The sequence below is a fragment of the Dipodomys spectabilis genome, unplaced genomic scaffold (genome assembly GCF_019054845.1).
Source record: "Dipodomys spectabilis isolate Male_0828 unplaced genomic scaffold, ASM1905484v1 ptg000286l, whole genome shotgun sequence".
Lineage (NCBI taxonomy): Eukaryota > Metazoa > Chordata > Mammalia > Rodentia > Heteromyidae > Dipodomys > Dipodomys spectabilis.
In genome coordinates this window covers 358,611-374,179 of record NW_024870963.1, presented here as the reverse complement: position 1 = coordinate 374,179, position 15,569 = coordinate 358,611, and the positions used below count along the sequence as shown (strand labels likewise).

Below are 15,569 nucleotides of genomic sequence, written 5' to 3'. Positions count from 1 at the left end.
TCAAACCCAGGGCCTCATGCATGCAAGGCAAGCACTCTACCACTTCCTTGTGGTAGATTTTGTTGGGTAAATAGACAGGTGTTCGCTTTTCCTTTCTCTTTCTCCTCTTTCTCCTTCTCCTTTTTCTCCTTCTCCTCCTTCTCTTCCTCCTCCTTTATTTTTCTCCTTCCTCCTCCTCCTTCTTTCTTCTTCCTCCTCTTCCTCCTCCTCCTCTTTCTTCTTCTTCTTTTTTTTTTTTTGTGACAATACTGGGGCTTCAACTCAGGGCCTGGGCACTATCCCTTAGCTTTTTTTTTTTTGGGGTCCAGTTGTGGGGTCTGAACTCTGGGCCTGGGCGCTGTCCCTCAGTCTTCAGCTCAAGGCTAGCACTCTACCACTTGAGCCACAGTGCCACTTCCAGCTTTTTTTTTTTCTGCTTATGTGGTGCTGAGGAATCGAACCCAGGGCCTCATGCATGCAAGGCAAGCTCTACCACTGAGCCACCTTCCCAGCCCATCCCTTAGCTTTTTTGCCCAAGGTAGCGCTCTGCCACTTGAAATACAGTGCCACTTCTGGCTTTTTTGAATAGTTTATTGGAGATAAGAGTCTCATAAGGACATTTCTGTCCAGGCTGGCTTCCAATTCTCAGATCACTGCCTCCTGAGTAGTTAGGATTATAGGTGTGAGTCCCTGGCACCTACCTACTTTCTTTGTTTCCAATGCAGAGGATTTTGCAGTGCGGCTGTGGCCAAAGCAGTTGTTGATGCAGCCAGTCAAGGTAGATGACTTTCCCTGTGGCACTGAGCTCTGGGGACATGAAGGTCCTGTGAACTGCTGTAGCTTCAGCCCTGATGGAGCCAGGCTGGTCACAGGGGGCAGAGATCGGGTGAGCTGTGGAAGAATTCTACCCAGAGCCTCTTGCTTCCTACATTCTTTCAATGGCCCATTCTTTTAATGTTTCTCTGTCAAGTTTCCTGCAGATCTGTCCACTTGCCTTTTCTTGTATTCCCTCTATTATTAAAACATCTTGTCCTGAATGGCTGTTATCATTTCCCCTTCTATTGGTCCTGACTGCTCTGTGTCCTTGGGTTCTCTCCAGAATCTCCTCTGTTGGGATGTGAGGACACCCCAAACCCCTGTTCTGATTCACTCCTTCTCTGCCTGTCACCGTGACTGGGTCACTGGCTGTGCCTGGACCAAAGACCACCTGCTGGTGAGTAAAGTGATGGTGTGGTGCAGAGCCCCAGAGGATTCCTGGAAGAGGACAGCACACTTTATTCTAAAGTATTCATTTATAGTAATCATAACTATCCAGAAGCAGTGGTAGATACTTGTAATCTCATTACTCGAAAGTCTGAAGCAAAAGGATCATGAATTTGAGGCCAGCTTGAGCTACATAGTAAGACATTGTCTCAAAGTATCCAAAATACTAGCAGTAATAGTAATAGCTAACATTTACTGAGTATTTTCTGCCATGTTTGAACTAAGGCCTGTGAATATATGGCCACATTTTAACCAAACAATAACTCTTGAAAGTAGATACTACTCTTACCTGTATTTCACAGACAATAAAATTGAACTTAGAATAAGAAACATTTCCAAGGTCTATTAGTGTTAATGCTGAGCCAATAAACATTCTAAGAAAGCCCAGGTTCTTAACCTACTACCAAGCCAGGTGCTGGTGGCTCATGCCCGTAATTCTAGTCACTCAGGAGGCTGAGAGCTTAAGATCAAGATTTAAAGCCAGCTTGGGCAGACAAATCTGCAAAAAGCCAAACTGGAAGTGTACAAGTGGTAGAGCACCATCCACAAACAAAAGTGCCAAGGAATGCTCTGAGTTCAAGTCCCAGTACTGGCACAAAACAACAACAAAACCAATATGGGGGCATGAAGGGATAAAGGGAAAGGAGAGAATGATGAGCAATAATAATATAAAAATATACTGCATCTATGCATGAAAAAAAAGAAACACCACACTACTGACTCTTCAGGGTTTAGTATTTCTGGCCCTAACTGTTAAATGTCATGCTGTTATTTCTTTGGTCCTCAGGTACAGAATTTTGAATTATACTTCCAGGGTCGATGGAGTGTAGTTTCACAATATAGAGTTCTCCTATTTTTCTCAAAAAAAAAAAAAAAGATGAGAAGGGAAGAAATATCAGTTGAAGAGATCTTTTTGGTCTCCTAGAAGGAACAGGGGGTACTTTCTAGTCAGCCAGAGCTCTCCTGAGCTGCTAATGTTCCCTGTGCAGGCAGATTGTCCAATCCTTTATACAGATATGCCCAACACCACAGCATCCAATTAGATTGTGACTATTTTTGGATTGTTAAAAAACCCAAGCTCAGGGCTGGGAAGGTGGCTCAGTGGTAGAGCGCTTGCCTTGCATGCCTGAGGCCCTGGGTTCGATTCCTCAGCACCACATAAGCAAAAAGAAAAAAAGCCGGAAGTGGCGCTGTGGCTCAAGTTGTAGAGTGCTAGCCTTGAGCTGAAGAGCTGAGGGACAGCGCCCAGGCCCAGAGTTCAGGCTCCACGACTGGACCCAAAAAAAAACCAAAAAAAAAACCCCCAAGCTCAGAGAGATAAATTTGCTCCAGATCACAGAGCAACAAATGGTGGAGCTAAGATTTGAACTCATAAGGGCCAATGCCCTCAATCACAAGGCCTACTACCTTTCACTGTATATGATGAACAAACATAAATGCTAGGGGAATGCCGATAATACTGTTCTTCTAACTTCTGTTTCTCTAACTTCTGTTCCTCTAACTTCTAACAGGTCTCTTGCTCCAGTGATGGCTCTGTGGGGCTCTGGGACCCAGAGTCAGGACAGCAAATTGGTCAATTCCTGAGTCATCAGAGTGCTGTGAGCACTGTGGTGGCTGTGGTAAGATGGCAGTAGGCTTCACTGGGGTGGGGGGGTGTCTGTTAGATAATTAGAGGGGTTTTGGAAGAGTAGATGCATTGAGCATCTAATCTCAAAGGCAAAAGGAGTAAAAAGAAAAACATACTTGGGAGTAGATACTGGCATTGAGGCTGAGGGTAGCTGGAAGAGGGAAAGCATGAAGAAGAAGGGAGGGGGGACTTGAGATCACAGCCTCTTAGTGTCATGACTTGGTGGTAGGATTGTAGTCTTGAGCCAGTTGACTCTGTTTTTGAGCACTATTTTTGAATTATCTTCACAGTCCCTTATTTCCTCAAAGTAGAAATCTTTCATTTTTATCTTTTCCTGTATCTCCAGCTCATGAATAAGGCTTAGGTTTCACTTAAATCTGTATCTTTTCTTTGCATCCCCCTTGCCTAGACCAGGCTTATATCAAGCCTTCTCAGGGCTACATAACAACTGTAAAATCGCTCCCTATTTTTAGTGTCTACAACATCCTCTATACTCCCAAGTCAACTCTTACCTTTTTGGAGTCCTCTTGGGGAAAGGGAGAGTCTTATTTCCATGTCCTGCTTAGTATGACCTTGTGTTGATCCTGTGCTCTGGGGGCAGGAAGGGCACATAGTATCTGTGGACCGGGATGGCACCTTAAAAGTGTGGGATCAGCAGGGTGTGGAGCTGACCAGCATCATTGCTCACTCAGAACCTATCAATCACTGTGATGCTGTCCTGGAGCCCTGCCCAGGTAAGGAAATAACATCTTTTCCTATCCCTGATATCTCTTCCCCTCCCTGATGATGTTCTTTTTCTCTCCTTGTCTTAGCTGGGCATTCTGGATCGGAGCTCCTTGTGGTAACCGTTGGACTGGATGGGTCTACACGTTTGTGGCATCCACTCTTGGTGAGTTCCCTGTAAGAATTGGAGTGTAGGAGGTAGAAAAGTAAGGTGGACAACCTTCTATTGTGTCAGCCCCCAGTGGCCCAGCAGTATTCCTTTTTCCTAGGTGTGCCAAACACATACCCTCATGGGACACAGTGGCCCAATCAGTGCAGCTGCTGCTTCAGAGACTTCAGGTCTCCTGCTGACCACCTCAGAGGATGGTTCTGTACGGCTCTGGCAGATACCCAAAGAAGCAGGTGAGTGAGAAATGGAGACAGAGAGTTAGACGTGAAAAAAAGTTGTGCTACTGAGATAAAGGTCAAAGGTGATCTCATTTTTTCTCTTGTATGCCAGCCAGTAACACAACTCCTACTGAATCACTTCCTATCTTTTGTAGATGACACATATATCCCTAGGAGTTCTGCAGCCATCACTGCTGTGGCCTGGGCACCAGATGGTTCTGTTGCACTGTCTGGAAATCAAGCTGGAGAACTAACTCTGTGGCAAAATGCCAAGGTTGTAGCCACAGCACAGGTAAATTATGAAAATTTGAGTTCTTGTGTATGTGAATCCTGCCTTAAGTTTAATGGAATCAAGGTTGCGTATGTGTCTGGGAGGGAAAAGGTTAATCCTGGGGCCTCAGAAGTAATGGACTGAATTTGTTATTTCACCAGGCTCCAGGCCGAGTCAGTGCACTGATCTGGTACTCGGCACATACCTTCTATGTTCTGAGTGCTGATGAAAAGATCAGTGAGTGGAAAGTGGAGCGGCTGAAAAGTTCAACCTCCAGAAATATCAGGTGAAGCAAGCAAGTAGCTGGATGAATGTGATAGGAATGGTAGTCTCTTTATACCTAGAATTTCTTTTTTTGGTTGGTCATGGGGCTTGAACTCAGGTCCTGAACACTGTGCCTAAGCTTTTTCATTCAAGGCTAACACTTTGAGTAACAGTGCCACTTCTGGTTTTCTGTTGGTTAATTGAAGATAAGGATCTCATGGACTTTCCCGCCTGGGCTAGCTTCGAACTGGAATCCTCCGATCTCAGCCTCCTTAGTAGCTAGGGTTGCAGGCATGAGCCACCGGTGCCTGGCTTGCATTTTCACTTTAACATCACTCTCTCTCCCTCTAAGAAAATCATCTGTTAGTCTGGAACTAGATTTTATACAAATCACTCCATTTTTTTTCATAATTAGGTCAATAGGATGTTAATTATTGACAGGCATTTGCTTTCTGCTCCTGCATATAAATTTAAATGATTAATTCTCAAATGCCTGCTTGATTCAAAGCTCTGGGTCAGGCAGTATGAATCAGATACAAATGAATTTTTGTTTTTTGGTTGGTCAGGAGGCTTAACCTCTGGGTCTGAGCGCTGTCCCTGAGCTCTTCAACTCATTGTGAGTGCACTGCCACTTGAGCCACAGTACCACTTCTGATTTCCTGGTGATTTATTGGATATAATTTTCTCACAGACTTTCCTGCCTGGACTATCTCTGAACCTCAATCCTCAGATCTCAGCCTCCTGTAACTAGGATTATAGGCATTATCCACGGATTCCCGGCTACAAATGAATTTTTGCTTCTAATTTCTTTGATATTGAATCTTGCTGTGTTGCCCAGGTTGACCTTAAACTTGAATTCTTCCTGCCTCAGCTTCCCAGCCACCAAAACACAGCTGAATTTTATTCTTTAATTAAGAAAGCTTTAATTAATTAAAGTAGTTTATGGAGCTGTAGAATTTAAAAAATCATAGGAAAGAAGTGATATTTCAGATTAAATGGAAAAAATATGCAAAGGACATATATGGACAGGTAAGGTAAGGAAGTGACATTTTTGGAAATGGAATGGGGTATTCTGGATACAGACTAAGCTGTTGACATTGGGTTCTTGGAGTGAATCGGAGCTAGGGGACCAAGGGAAGAATTAGTCTGGAAATTTAAACTGAGACCAGTGCTGTTAAACTAGAGTGTATAGTGCTAACAGCTTTAAATACAATTGATCTAAATTGCATTTTGTCATTTATTTTTATTTCTGGTGCTGGGATCAAATCCAGAACCTCATATATGCTAAATACACACTCTACCCACTAAGAAACTCTTAGACCTCAGGGCCTAAACTTTAGAAAGAGAATGATACCAGAAGAGTAGAGGATACATAGTTGTAGGAAGATATCAAAGGCAAGGAAATGTTGTAGAGATGTTGCTGTAGCTGAAGCTTAGGTATACTTTACTACAGGCCTTCCTTGGGCAGTGAGGATAAGAGATTTAGGGATGTATTTAAGGTGGAATCAAGAGGCTTATTTATGAGATGGAAACACAAGTGTAAGGAAAAAAATAAAATGTTTTCACTAGTAGCTTACACTCATAAGCCTAGCTACTCTGGAGCTATGATCTGAGGATTTTGAAAAAAATTTGGGCAGAAAAGTCCATGGAATTCTTATTTCTAGTTAACCAACCAAAAAGTTGGAAGTGAAGGGGTAGCTATAGTGATAAAGTTACAGTCTTGAATGAAAAAGTCAAGTGAGAGCATTAGACCCTGAATTCAAGCCCCTGTACAGGAAAAGAAAAAAAAAAAAAAAAAAGAATGTTGGAGATTGCTAGTTTGAACAAGTTAGGGGATGTTGGTGATGACGATGATGATGATGATTATGATGATGGTAAAGAGTGCTGATAGAAGAAAAATGTGGGAGCTGGAAGGTAGCTTAGTGGCAGAGCACTTGTTTACATGCAGAAGGCCTAGGCTTTTATCCCTAGTACTGAAAAAAAAAACACAAACAAAAGAGGAGTCACATAATACATTTTGCTCTATAGTCATGAGGAACACACAAGGAAATGAAGAGTCCAAGGCAAGTTAACTAACATAGACCTGTTTTTCTGTCCATGTACATTTTTTGAGCTATAGGCTTCACCTGAACCAAGTTCTACAGGAGGATTTGGGGATCCTGATGGGTCTGGCCTTGGCTCCTGATGGTCAGTCCCTCATCTTGGTCAAAGCAGACTTGAAATTACTACAAATGAAGACTGATGATGCTCCATCTGTGATCTGGTAAGATCCACAGTGCTTTTTTTCCTCCTGAGCAAGAGGAAGGAGAAAAGTGGCTTAGTGGTTGCCCTGAATTTGAGCCTCACTTAAAATAAAACACTAGAGTCTTAAAGAGAGGTGGTCTTTGGCTCAGCCTCTTACTTTCTTATAAACCAGGGACCGGTATGTGGAACATCCTTTGATATGGTCTACCGACAAGGAGTATGGTGTATTTTGCTGTACCCAGCCAGGGGACCATGGATCTCTTTATTTATTGGTAAGTCCTGTTTGGTTTTGTGTTTAAACAAACATTGGTCCAGGACCAGTGTTGTTAAATGTCAGACCCAGCCTGGTTGTAAAGGACAGGGAAAGCAGCTGGCTCAAAATGCCATATCCTCAGCATGAACAAACTCTACAACATTGGATGGTGGGTTTCCAATGTAAGTTAGCATTGCTACAAAAAAGTTACCAGTGCCTCGTGTTTGTAATTCTAGCTGCTCAGGAGACTGAAAGTCAGGATCAAGGTTTGAAGCCAGCCCAGACAGGAAAGTCCATGTGACTCTTATCTCCAGTTAACCAGCAAAAATCCAGAAGTGGAAGGATGACTGAAGTGGTAGAGTGCCATCCTTGAGTGGAAAAAACTAAGGAATGCACCCTGTCTCTGAGTTCAAGCTCCAGTACCAGCATACACAAAATACATGGAAAGAAAAGTGTGGTCTTATTTTTTTTAAACCATGGAAATAAAATCTTGGGAGTTTTCATGGTTCCATATTTTTTGTTAGTCTTTCTTTCCTCACCAATGTGATATACTGAGGACAAAGACCGAATCTTGTCTGTCCTCATGCTTAGCAGTTAGATCACACAGGTGTTTACTTGGGGATTTGGGTGTACTGAAGCAAGATATTCAGGTATTGGTTCTGGAGTCCCTTTGTTCATGGAGAGCTTGTTAACCTTTAGCTGGTTTATGACCTGCTACTACTGAAGTTACACAAAGTCTAGTTATGACGCAGTGATATTATTCCTAAATATGTACTTAAGATATTAGTGCACATGTTCTCAAAGAATTAGTCATGCATGTCTATACTGCTTTATTAATTATAGCCCAAACAACTTAAATGTCTATAAGTAGTATATAATTTGCAATACCCTTATACCATGAAATGCTACATGGCAGAAAAAAAAGTGACATGGAGCAATACAGACATATGTTATAGGCATTCTTCTGGACAAAAGAAGCCAAACGTAGTGGTGTCTAAAGTGTATGTATATCTCACTTAAATAAGGATGAGGGCTAGGAATGTGCTTAGTGGTAGAGTGCTTGCCTAGCATGCTTGAAGCTGGGTTTGATTCCTCAGTACCATAGAAACAGAAAACGCCAGAAGTGGCGCTGTGGCTCAAGTGATAGAGTGCTAGCCTTGAGCAAAAGAAGTTCAGGCGTAGGCCCTGGGTTCAAGCCCCAGGAAAAAGAAGCTCAGTGCCTAGGCCCTGGGTTCAAGCCCCAGGACTGGCAAAATAAATAAAAATGGGGCTGGGAAGGTGGCTCAGTGGTAGAGCGCTTGCCTTGCATGCCTGAGGCCCTGGGTTCAATTCCTCAGCACCACATAAGCAAAAAGAAAAAGACGGGAAGTGGCGCTGTGGCTCAAGTGGTAGAGCGCTAGCCTTGAGCTGAAGAGCTGAGGGACAGCGCCCAGGCCCAGAGTTCAGACCCCACAACTGGACCCAAAAATAAATAAATAAATAAATAAAAATAAAGGATTATTTCTTCCCTCTCTCCCTCCCCCTCTCTCACCTTTCCTTTGTTTCCTTCCTTCCTTTCTCTTCTCTCCCTATTTCCCTCCGTCCTTTCTTCCTTCCACTTGCCTTCCCCATTCTCTTCCTTTCCCTTCCCTTCCCTTCCCTTTCCTTATTTCCTCTTTTTCTTTCTTCCTCTCTTCTTCCTCCCTCATTACTTTTTTTCTTTTTCTTTTTTTTTTTTGTTGGTCGTGGGGCCTGAACTCTGGGCCTGGGCGCTGTCCCTGAGCTCTTCAGCTCAAGGCTAGCATTCTACCACTTGAGCCACAGCGCCACTTCCAGCTTTTTCTGCTTATGTGGTGCTGAGGAATTGAACTCAGGGCCTCATGCATGTGAGGCGAGCACTCTACCACTGAGCCACCTTCCCAGCCCCCTTTTTTTCTTTTTCTATTCCCTCTTTTCCTCTTCCTCTTAATCCTCCTCCTCTTCTTTCAGTACTGGAGTTTCAATTCAGAGCCCTACACTACCTTCACAGATGTTCTACCACTTCAGTCACTCTCCTAACCCAAAGTATAATTTTCTTAAACTTAAGATAAGGCAAAAATTGTGGCAACAGAACCAGAATATAGGGGTGGTCTGTTCTTGCCTAGGAAGGAGCATGAAAACAGCTTTTAGGGTGATAGAAATGGTCCTACATCTTGTTCTGGGATAACTGCATGGTAGACACATGTAAAAGTTCCTCCAGATGTCCATTTAATGTACTTTATTATACCTGTATTTTAGTTTTTTAAAAGTCCTAGCCATCCCAGAGCAGACCCTATTGCTTGTTTTTCTTTGTGCTGGAACTGAGACTTGAACTCAGGGCTTCTTGCTCTTCCTTGGTTTTTTCACTTAGGCTTGTACCTACCGCTTGGCCACAGCTTCACTTCAGTATAATTTGGTGGTTAAATGTTGTATTGTGGACTTTTCTGTCTCAGCTGGCTTTGAACCACACTCCTCAGATCTCAGCCTCCTGAGAAGCTAATTTCCAGAGATTGTTGGTACATTGTGTGATATGAACAGACTGAACAGAGTTACCTATTATTTTACAGAAGCAAAAGGAATCAGGGGAGTTTGAAGAGAGCCTGGACTTCAAGCTGACTTTAGAGAATTTTACTAAGTCCTCAACCCAAATAACTCAAGCCAAACCTGAATCTGGTGAGAATGGAATGGAAAGACCCAAGGAGTTCAGAAATGGCCTGGAGGAGCCTAGTAGGTCCTTGAGGGCCTGAAATCTGGTTCTGATGCTGCCCTTAAAATTGCAGAGTCTTCATTTTTGTGTGCTGGATCTGATGGGATGCTCTGGCACCTGGCTGCGTGCACCCGGGAAGGACAATGGACCACAGGGAACATCTGGCAGAGGAGAACACCTAAAACCCAGACTCCAGGATCAGATTCATCAGTGTGCTCAGAGTTGGACATTACCATGGATGTCTGGCCAGAAATGCCACATTTAAAAACATGTCAGTATAGAAAGGTGAGTTTGAGAAAAGGGTCACCAAGGCAGGGAGGAAGCTCAAAGTCTGAAACAGCAGTCTTTGATGCTTCCTTAAGTAAGAGATCCCCTGAGAACTCACCATATTATTCTCTTTCTCTCTGAGATCCACTCGGGTGCTGTCACTGCCCTCCATGTGCTGCCTGAGTTGCTGGTGACAGCTTCAAAGGACAGAGATGTTAAGCTGTGGGAGAGACCCAGTATGCAACTGGTAAGTATACACGTGTGTGTGTTTGTATGTACACATGGATGCAAAAGGGTGATACAAGAAAGCAAGGGTGTTACAAGAAGGCAAGCAAAGCCAGATACTGGTAGCTCATGCCTGTAATCTTGGCTACTCTGGAAGCTGAGATCTGAGCATCAAGGTTTGAAGCCAGCTTAGGCAGGAGTGTTTGTGAGACTCTTATCTCCAATTAACCACTAATAATCTGGAAGTGGAGCTGTAGCTTAAGTGGTAATGCATCAGCTTTGAGTGAAAAAGCTAAAGGACAGCACTCAGGCCTTGGTTTGAGCCCCATTACTGGTGTGTACACACATACACACATAGAAAAAGATAGGAAGAGAGAGAAAGGAAGGGAGAAAAAGAAAGAAAGAAAGAAAGAAAGAAAGAAAGAAGTAAAAAGGAAGGAAGAAAAGAAAAAAGGAAGCTTATATCGGATATAGAAAGGCAGAAGACCAAACTTCTCTTTTCTTAAAACAATTAGAAGAAATTTAAAAAAATGTTTTCTTCAATCCCCTTTGCATTGGTTTACTTGTTTCTAAATAAAAGGCATGAATGTGAGAGAAAATCAAGTTAGTAAGGAAAAGCACCCTAGGCTTGTAGGCCTTGTGGACTTGTAGTTCTTTTTCTGTTTCTCTTTTAGATGGGTCTGTTCCGATGTGAGGGGGCAGTGAACTGCCTAGAACCTTGGCTGGGGCCCGACTCTACCCTGCACCTTGCCGTTGGAGACACACAAGGCAACGTGTACTTTTTGTCCTGGGAACGAAAATGCAGTCTTTAAAGAAAGATCATATCACTTGTGCTAGATAGTGCAAAGCCTGAAGACAGCATTGACTTTTTAAATAAGACTATAAAAGTAAAATTTTCTGGGCACTGTTGGTTCACGCCTGTAACCCTAACTACTCGTAGGAGGCTGAGGTCTGAGGATTGCGGTTCAAAGCCAGGCTGGGCAGAAAAGTACATTATCTCCAATAAACTACTCAGAAAAAGCCAGAAGTAAATGTATGGGCTCTAAATGTAGAGGCTTTAGAGGCCCTGAGTCCAAACCCCAGGACTGGCACTAAATAAAAGCCCTGCTTGTGTCCTTATGTCTATTTGCGTCAATGGGAAGGACATATTTTTAATCCATTTTAAAAGCCTTTATATTCTTTTTTTTTTTTTTTTTTTTGGTCATGGGGCTTGTACTCGGCCTGAGAGCTGTCCCTCAGCTCTTTAGCTCAAGGCTAGTGCTCTACCACTTGAGCCATAGCGCCACTTCAGCTTTTCTGGTGGTTTGTTGGAGATAAGAGTTTCATGGCTTTTCCTGCTTGGGCCAGCTTTGAACCTTGATCCTCAGATCTCAGCCTCCTGAGTAGTTAGGATTACAGACATGAGCCACCGGCACCTGGCTTAAAAAAACTTTTATATTCTTAATTATAACTGCAAGAAAGTAAGCCACATCTATGGTAGATACTCTTTGAAAACAGTGTTTGGAATTCCCTTGTCCTAAATGCTGAAATAAGGGTACAGGTTGACCCATTTAACAATGAGATGTACAAGACACTATATTGAAAACAAACTTTACAACTTAGGGGGGAGAAGGGAGGGGGAGAGTTGGGGACGGAAGGGATGGAAGGGAAAAAACAGAGGAAGTAACAATACTCCATAGGAAATGTACTCATTACGTTACTCATGTAACTGTAACTCCTCTGTACAGTATTTTTACAATAAAAACATATATAGATATATAAAAAAAGAATTCCCTTGTTATGCTGGGTGACAGTGGTTCATGCCTGTAATCCTAGTTATTCAGGAGGCTGAGAACTGAGGATCATGGTTTAAAGCCATGATCTCCAATAAACCACTAGAAAATCGGAAGTGGTTTTGTAGCTCAGGTGGTAGAGTGCTAGCCTTGAGCTGAAGAGCTGAGGGACAGTGCCCAGGCCTACAGTTTAAGCCCCACTACTGGCCAAAAAAAAGAAAAAAAAAAATTCCCTTGATCTTTGCTGCCCTACACACTAGATCCCATTCTTTATGGAGAAAAAACAAGGGTCATGTTGGTTAGCACTTAATTTGAGTAGAGCAAAATACTCTTGTTTGATCCAGAAAGAATGAGGGAAGGAGGAATGAGAAATGAATGTCTAGAACTAGGAAACACTGAGTCCCATCATTGAACCAGCTGTGAGAACTAAGTGCCCCAGTGAGCAGGCCAAGGTCTGCTGGCTTTCCATGTGACTTGCAGGCAATAGTTCATATAATATAATCATTGCTGTTCTTGGGAGAAATCTTTTATTGAAACTAACAAAGCTTAAAACACATTCAAAGGTGGATCAGTCGTGTGTGTGTGTGTGTGTGTGTGTGTGTGTGTGTGTGTGTGTGTGTAAAATGCTGGACTCCCATGGCTCATGCCTGTGATCCTAGCTACTCAGGAGGCTGAGATCTAAGGTGTAAGGTTCAAAGCTAGCCTGATTAGAAAAGTCTACAAGACGTACAATTAATTAGCCAAATGTCAGAAGTGGAGCTTTGGCTCAAGTGCCAACCTTGAGTATAAAAGCTAAGGGACAGCGCCAAAGCGCTGGTGTGCGCATGCATGTATACACACACACACACACACACACACACACACACAGAGGATTTATTATCAGATTAGTTGTACAAGGGGGGTTTGATTGTAACATTTCCACAAAAACACACAACACACTCTATCACCCTGACTGTCCCTTTTCTTAAAGCAATTTCAATATATTTCATTGTTCTATTTTCATACATGTGTATAAAGTACTTGACCATATTCAACTTCCTCATTCACCCTCCCTCCTCCTGCAGTATCCCCTACCCCAATAGTCTGTTGTACTCTCCTGTGTTTGTGTGTGCATGTGTGGTATGTGTGTGCGCATGTGCTCCTAGGGCTTGAACTCAGAGCCTGGGTGCTATCACAGCTTTTGTGCTGAAGACTAGTGCTTTTATCACTTAAGCCACAGCTCCACTTCCAGCTGTTTGGTGGTTAGTTGGAAATAAGAGTCTGGCTGATGCAGCTTGATAAGTGATTTGTTTCTCATGTGCCTTGCCCAAATGCTCTACAAGTGTCTCTGGATCCTCACTTCCTTCCATATTGACCTCATGACTACAAATCTGTTAAGATTATTTGAAATATCTTGTAGAGAACCATGACATCATTCTAAAAGTCACTAAGGGGCCAAGGTGTAACTCAGGGATGGAGCACTTTCCCAGTATGCACACAGCTCTAGGTACAACCATTAGCACTGCTAAAAAGAAAAGAAATTACTGATTTCATTCTTTCTGATTTTAGTCCAAAAAATAGAAAACTGAGAAATAAGTGAAGGTGGAGAGGTGGTTCAAGTGGTAGAGCACTCTGAGAAAAAATGCTGAGTGAGAGCACAAGGCCCTGAGTTCAAGCCCTAGTAACAGCGCAAGAGGAGGAGGAGGAGGAAGAAGAGGAGGAGGAAGTGGAGGAAGAGGAGGAGGAAGAAGCAGCAGCAGCAGCAAAGAAAATAGAAATACATTCCAAGTTTTTTGTTTTTGCTGTTGTGTGTATGTATGCTAAGCATTGGGGCTTGAATTCAGGGCCTGGAATTGTCCTTGAGATATTTTTGCTCAGGAATGATGGTTTACAACTTGAGCCACACCTCTACTTCTGGATTTTTGGTGATTTAATTGGAGATAAGAGTCCCAGAATTTTGCTGCCCACACTGGATTTGAATCTTGATCTTCAGATCTCAGCTTCCTGAGTCGTTAAACATGTCAGCCACTGATGTCAGGCCCAAGTTTTTAATTGTGTGATGCTCTGTGTAGCATGGAGAAATCTTACTCTGTCCTCTCCATCTTACCCTGGACACAAATCACCACTTATCTACTTTAAATTCACTTTAAAATTACCAACTGTCATTGGGTGTCAATGACTCATACCTTCATACCTACTTAGGAGGCTGAGACAAGGAGGATGGTGGTTTGCAGTCAGCCTGGACAGACTTCAATTAACCAGCAAAGAGCAAGGCTGGAGGGATGGTTAAGTAGTAGTGTTCCAGCCATGAACAAGCAAGCCAGTAGTACTCAAGGCCCTGAGTTCAAATCCCAGTGGCATTAATACATTAATTAAAAAATTAATTATCATGGTATTGTGCCTGTGTTCAAGTAGCAAAAAGAAAAAAAGCTGAAAGTGGCGCTGTGGCTCAAGTGGTACAGCGCTAGCTTTGAGCTGAAGAGCTGAGGGACAGCGCCCAGGCCCAGAGTTCAGGCCCCACGACTGGAAAAAAAAAAAAAAAAAAAAGCTATGTATTTAGGGTTTGGTACCATGTGTGGTTTCAGGCGTCCACTTGGGGTCTTGGAACATGTCTCTTATGGATGAGGGGGACCACTACAGGTACCCACAAGTGTTGAAAGGGCAATTTAGTTGTGTTTTATATTAAGCAGTGTTTAGATTGTTATCAGTACACAGAATTTCGGTTTCTTCTCATACTTGGATAAGTTCCACAATGAAGAGCCACTGGACTGAGGTATCAGAGGACATTTCTTCTGCCTAGCCACAAAGCCTTCTCTTTCATATATCAAATTTACATATTTTTTGTTATGCTAGGAATCAAACCCAGCAATTTATGCACACCTGGTAAGCTACTGCTACTATATCCCTACCATACATTTAAGTGCCAGGTCTGGAGCTTGAACTCAGGACCTGGGTCCTGTCCCTGAGTTTTTTGCTCAAAGTCAGTGCTCCATCATTTGAGCCACATCTCCACTTTCAGCTTTTTGGCAGTTAATTGAAGAAAAGTCTCACAGATTTGTCTGCCAACATTTGCTTTGAACTTGAATCCTCTGATCTCAGCCTCTTGAGTAGCTAGAATTATAGGTGAGTCACTCCAGGCCAGCTTTGAACTTTTTTGATCCCCCTGCTCCTGCCTCCTGATTGCTGGGGTTATTAGCATGAACCACCATATCCAGCTTCATATGTCTTTTTTTTTTGGGGGGGGGGGTCTGGTTGTGGGGCCTGAACACTGAACTCTGGGCCTGGGCGCTGTCCCTCAACTCTACCACTTGAGCCACAGTGCCACTTCCGGCTTTTTTCTTATGTGGTGCTGAGGAATCGAACCCAGGGCCTCAGGCATGCAAGGCAAACACTGAGCCACCTTCCCAGCCCCTCATATGTCTATTTTAACATTCATAAAGATGTTTCTGAAATCTAGAGCGGAGATACTTAAAATTTAGTTCATGGACTAGTGTTAGTCAATAAATAAATACAATGAGATAGAAGTTAGGAGCAAGCATTTAGAAACTACAGAAATTTGAGAAATAATCTTATAGTTTGACAGATTCAATAATGAAAACTGAGGCTTATAT

The 15,569-nt window shown here is 42.9% G+C and overlaps 1 protein-coding gene across 1 annotated transcript in view; it reads left to right on the top strand.

The window, feature by feature from the left end:
- The window catches only part of Tep1 (telomerase associated protein 1), a 59,964-nt gene extending 48,638 nt beyond the window's left edge, over nucleotides 1-11,326 (top strand). Inside the window, exons 42-55 of the mRNA XM_042701084.1 lie at nucleotides 705-865; nucleotides 1,079-1,192; nucleotides 2,754-2,861; nucleotides 3,471-3,603; nucleotides 3,682-3,758; nucleotides 3,862-3,994; nucleotides 4,135-4,271; nucleotides 4,412-4,536; nucleotides 6,634-6,777; nucleotides 6,931-7,030; nucleotides 9,576-9,681; nucleotides 9,789-10,000; nucleotides 10,125-10,229; nucleotides 10,882-11,326. Of these exons, the coding sequence (XP_042557018.1) occupies nucleotides 705-865; nucleotides 1,079-1,192; nucleotides 2,754-2,861; nucleotides 3,471-3,603; nucleotides 3,682-3,758; nucleotides 3,862-3,994; nucleotides 4,135-4,271; nucleotides 4,412-4,536; nucleotides 6,634-6,777; nucleotides 6,931-7,030; nucleotides 9,576-9,681; nucleotides 9,789-10,000; nucleotides 10,125-10,229; nucleotides 10,882-11,019 (1,793 nt within the window). The 3' untranslated portion in view covers nucleotides 11,020-11,326. The remainder of the gene's footprint in view (nucleotides 1-704; nucleotides 866-1,078; nucleotides 1,193-2,753; nucleotides 2,862-3,470; nucleotides 3,604-3,681; nucleotides 3,759-3,861; nucleotides 3,995-4,134; nucleotides 4,272-4,411; nucleotides 4,537-6,633; nucleotides 6,778-6,930; nucleotides 7,031-9,575; nucleotides 9,682-9,788; nucleotides 10,001-10,124; nucleotides 10,230-10,881) is intronic.
- The last annotated feature ends 4,243 nt before the right edge of the window (nucleotides 11,327-15,569 follow it).